The sequence below is a fragment of the Temnothorax curvispinosus genome, unplaced genomic scaffold (assembly GCF_003070985.1).
Source record: "Temnothorax curvispinosus isolate PA1 unplaced genomic scaffold, ASM307098v1 QBEX01004203.1, whole genome shotgun sequence".
Classification (NCBI taxonomy): Eukaryota; Metazoa; Arthropoda; class Insecta; order Hymenoptera; family Formicidae; genus Temnothorax; species Temnothorax curvispinosus.
The window spans coordinates 1-3,177 of NW_020213983.1; the positions used below are offsets into that span (position 1 = coordinate 1).

The window sequence follows — 3,177 nt, forward strand, 5'->3', positions numbered from 1 at the left end:
CTACAAAAAATATCTAAATTCATCTTTTTACTCCCCCTACATGTGTGGAAAGTTATATTAAAATCAGAATTTTCCACTTCGCGAGGTTCCCTTGTTAGTTTATTATTAAAAAAAATTAATTGTGAACTTTGTTTTAGAGCAATACACTATCGCAGCATTAAAATCAAAATGGAAGAACTTATACGATACATATCGAACATATCTAATGAAAGAAAAAGGCAAAAGTGAACAAGCTGCAAAAAAAAGCAAACCATGGCGATTTATGGAGCAAATGAGCTTTTTAAAAGATACTTTTGATCTTGGAATTAAAAAGTAAGTAAATAATTAATAGTTTGAAAATAAAAAAGCAGTTCTAACAATATATACAACTATTATATTTTGCAATGTAGCACAGTCAGTAATTTAACGCTACCTACACCTACACCAGAAGACACTTCCTTCAACGATGATCTACATTCTGAACTCGGTAACCTCTCTAATTTTTCTGAGGATAATGAATTAAATAAAGGTTTGTATATTTTGTTATAAAAATATTGAAAAATTTCAATTAATTATAAACAAATAATTAAAACAAATGCATCTATAAAATTGACTTATATAACAATAACTTTTTTTTAGGCAACAAGAAACGGAAAGCCGATGATCCAATTGAAAGAATTGCAAAAGCGTTGAATGAACCTATTCCTCCTCCTCAAATCTTACAACAACCGCTCTTACCCATGCCTGAAATAAAAGAGAAGGATGAAATTTGTAATTTTTGTTTAACAATGGATAGAAAATTGCGAAAGTTACCTCTGAAAAAAGTAAATATGGCAATGTTTAAAATGTATGAACTTCTTTTTAAAATTGAAAATGAAGATAATTTTATGTAAGCAAACAATTGGTTTTTTTAAGTTTATCTATATATAACAACACTTATAGGAAAAACTCATACGTGTAAAATTTAGAAATATATACCTGTAGAAATATATATCTTTAGAAATATATACCCGTTCTCAAAACCTTGTAGTACATTTTATTTTCTCATAAGCAAAATATTTTTTATATAATTTACAATAAAAAAATTTAATTTTACAATTACATGACTGTTTTTTAATTTATTTACACATGTCAGTATATATTTTTATTTTAAATATTTTTTAGAATTGAACATTTCAGTATATTGTATATTTTTACAGTATGATCGCTTTTTAATCTAGTTACATGTAAGCATATTGCCAATCTACAGCTCCATCGTTGTTAAAATAATAAAGAAATTTTTCTCGGACTTCTGCTGCTTGTCGAGTACTGGAGTTGTTTCCTGAGCGAGTTATATCTGCCATGCCACTTAAGGTCTCCATATCTGCTCTCCAACTTCCTGGTACGAAACCGTTTTCGTTCTGTCTGTCAATTAATTCTGGTGTTACATATTGAATATTTTCTTCTTCATTAAGGTCTGCCATGCGTAACCAATTGTGGAGGCATACGGTTGCTTGCACAATTTTCATTGTATTATCAACACTTAGAATAATAGGTTTTCTAAAAATCCGCCACCTATTTGCTAGAATACCAAAACTATTTTCAATTGTTCTTCTAGCCCTTGATAATCGATAATTGAATACGCGTTTTTCGTATTCAGTATTTTGTTTGCCCGGGTACGGTCTTAATAAATACGTTTTTAGTGGGAAAGCTTCATCTCCCACTAAACAATATGGCAGATTGTCTCCATTTTCAGAAATTGGTGCAGGCTTTGGTAGCTTCATTTCATTATTTTCAAATTTCTGACCAAATACGCTTTCCTTAAAGATTCCTCCATCGCTCCTTCGCCCATAAGCTCCAATATCAACAAATTGAAAAATATAATTGGCATCACATATAGCCAGAAGAACCACACTATGACTTCCTTTATAATTGTAGTAAGACGATCCTGCTTTGGCTGGACACTTAAAAGGAATAAAATACTTTCAGAATTTGTAAAAATTTATATGTATAAATATTATTCTATATATCGTGAATAAATAATTTATCTTACTTGAATAATTATATGTTTACCGTCGATGGCACCTATACAGTGTGGAAAGTTCCATTTATCCGCGAAATTATTTGCTACTGTTAGCCATTTGTCTTCACTCAAATCTGCAGGTAATACTATAGATGATAAATTGTTCCATAAAGCTTGACATGTTTCTGAGATAATGTTTGCAGCAGTAGTCAGACCAACTAAATACTGGTAACATATCGAAGAAATAGAATCGCCAGAAGCAAGATACCTAAACCAGGTTTATATTTTAAAATGCACAATACTTTACAATAAAAAATTATTAAATGATAAGAATTTGCAAATAAATGTGCATTTGTAAGCAAGCTTACCTTAATGTCATTAATAAACGCTCAGCAACATCTATAGGTTCCCTAATGTGATGTTGCTTAAATATATCTGCTCCAATTAAAAGTGTCAAATTTTCAAATTGAGTTGCAGACATTCGTATGTAATTATGAAACCTCAAATCTTCTAGAATAAGTTTAGGTAGCACAGCATGAATGAATCCATGTACTTTTCTTTCTTGAAAAATAGGTGCTACCCAATGTTTCTTTTTAGTATATCTTTTTCTTTTCATATGTAAAAGTAAAGCTGTAACTGCAACAACTTTCCTTTTTCATTTGATAGTAATGATTTACTTGCACATAATTAAATAACCACTGCATTTGTTGGTTATACCAAGTAATCCAGTTTATAACTGAGTCGTCCTCCATTAAAAAGGATTTTAAAAAATTTTGTTATTAATTAATGATTTAATCTACAATATATTTAAAAGCACTTCAAAGCCCAAAACCATGTATGTCTAAAAAATATTTTAGCATATTCTAGTACTGTTGACACGCAACTACACAGATGCGACGCTTACAAACAACTCGCGGCGAATTATTTGCTACTTCACAACGAATTATTCGCTATTCGCTAAAAATCATTCGCAGCGAAAAATTCGCTGCATGAAAAGGCACCTTTAATAAGCCTCGCTCTTTCGTCGTCGCGCTAAGTCACGTGAGCGTTATACGAGTGCGCTAATAATTTATCGGCAACATCCTTAACAACCGGGAACGCCCGCGGAACGCGTTAATTATCGCTTTTACATTGGCGAGCGGCTAATTCGGGCCGAAATAACTTCGTGCGTCGTAGCGAAACGGGGCGTGTGTGCC

At 31.5% G+C, this 3,177-nt stretch overlaps 2 protein-coding genes across 3 annotated transcripts; one reads left to right on the top strand and one right to left on the bottom strand.

Moving 5' to 3' along the window:
• The first annotated feature begins 261 nt into the window (after nucleotides 1-261).
• Nucleotides 262-986, top strand: LOC112453241. Its single transcript, XM_025013860.1, has 3 exons — nucleotides 262-312; nucleotides 390-508; nucleotides 619-986. Exons 1-3 carry the CDS (start codon nucleotides 263-265, stop codon nucleotides 870-872), a joined length of 423 nt encoding a protein of 140 aa, XP_024869628.1. The 5' UTR covers nucleotide 262; the 3' UTR covers nucleotides 873-986.
• A 181-nt stretch (nucleotides 987-1,167) lies between these two features.
• On the bottom strand, nucleotides 1,168-2,511 carry LOC112453240 (protein ALP1-like). Of its 2 annotated transcripts, none has more exons than XM_025013859.1 (3): nucleotides 2,350-2,511; nucleotides 2,032-2,249; nucleotides 1,168-1,922 (listed from the first exon to the last, which is right to left on the bottom strand). In XM_025013859.1, exons 1-3 carry the CDS (start codon nucleotides 2,460-2,462, stop codon nucleotides 1,885-1,887), a joined length of 369 nt encoding a protein of 122 aa, XP_024869627.1. In that variant the 5' UTR covers nucleotides 2,463-2,511; the 3' UTR covers nucleotides 1,168-1,884. The 2 variants fall into 2 exon arrangements, with proteins under 2 accessions (XP_024869627.1, XP_024869626.1); XM_025013858.1 differs by having other exon boundaries at nucleotides 2,012-2,249.
• Between the last annotated feature and the right edge of the window lie 666 nt (nucleotides 2,512-3,177).

Excerpts from the sequence above, each read along its gene's own strand:
- LOC112453241 (XM_025013860.1), top strand. The coding sequence starts at position 263 with ATGGAGCAAATGAGCTTTTTAAAAGATACTTTTGATCTTGGAATTAAA. Across the intron at positions 313-389 it reads TTTGATCTTGGAATTAAAAA|CACAGTCAGTAATTTAACGC; the intron begins GTAAGTAAATAA and ends TTTGCAATGTAG. Across the intron at positions 509-618 it reads GGATAATGAATTAAATAAAG|GCAACAAGAAACGGAAAGCC; the intron begins GTTTGTATATTT and ends ACTTTTTTTTAG.
- LOC112453240 (XM_025013858.1), bottom strand. The coding sequence starts at position 2,462 with ATGTCTGCAACTCAATTTGAAAATTTGACACTTTTAATTGGAGCAGAT. Across the intron at positions 2,250-2,349 it reads CGTTTATTAATGACATTAAG|GTATCTTGCTTCTGGCGATT; the intron begins GTAAGCTTGCTT and ends AACCTGGTTTAG. Across the intron at positions 1,923-2,011 it reads GTAAACATATAATTATTCAA|TGTCCAGCCAAAGCAGGATC; the intron begins GTAAGATAAATT and ends ATTCCTTTTAAG.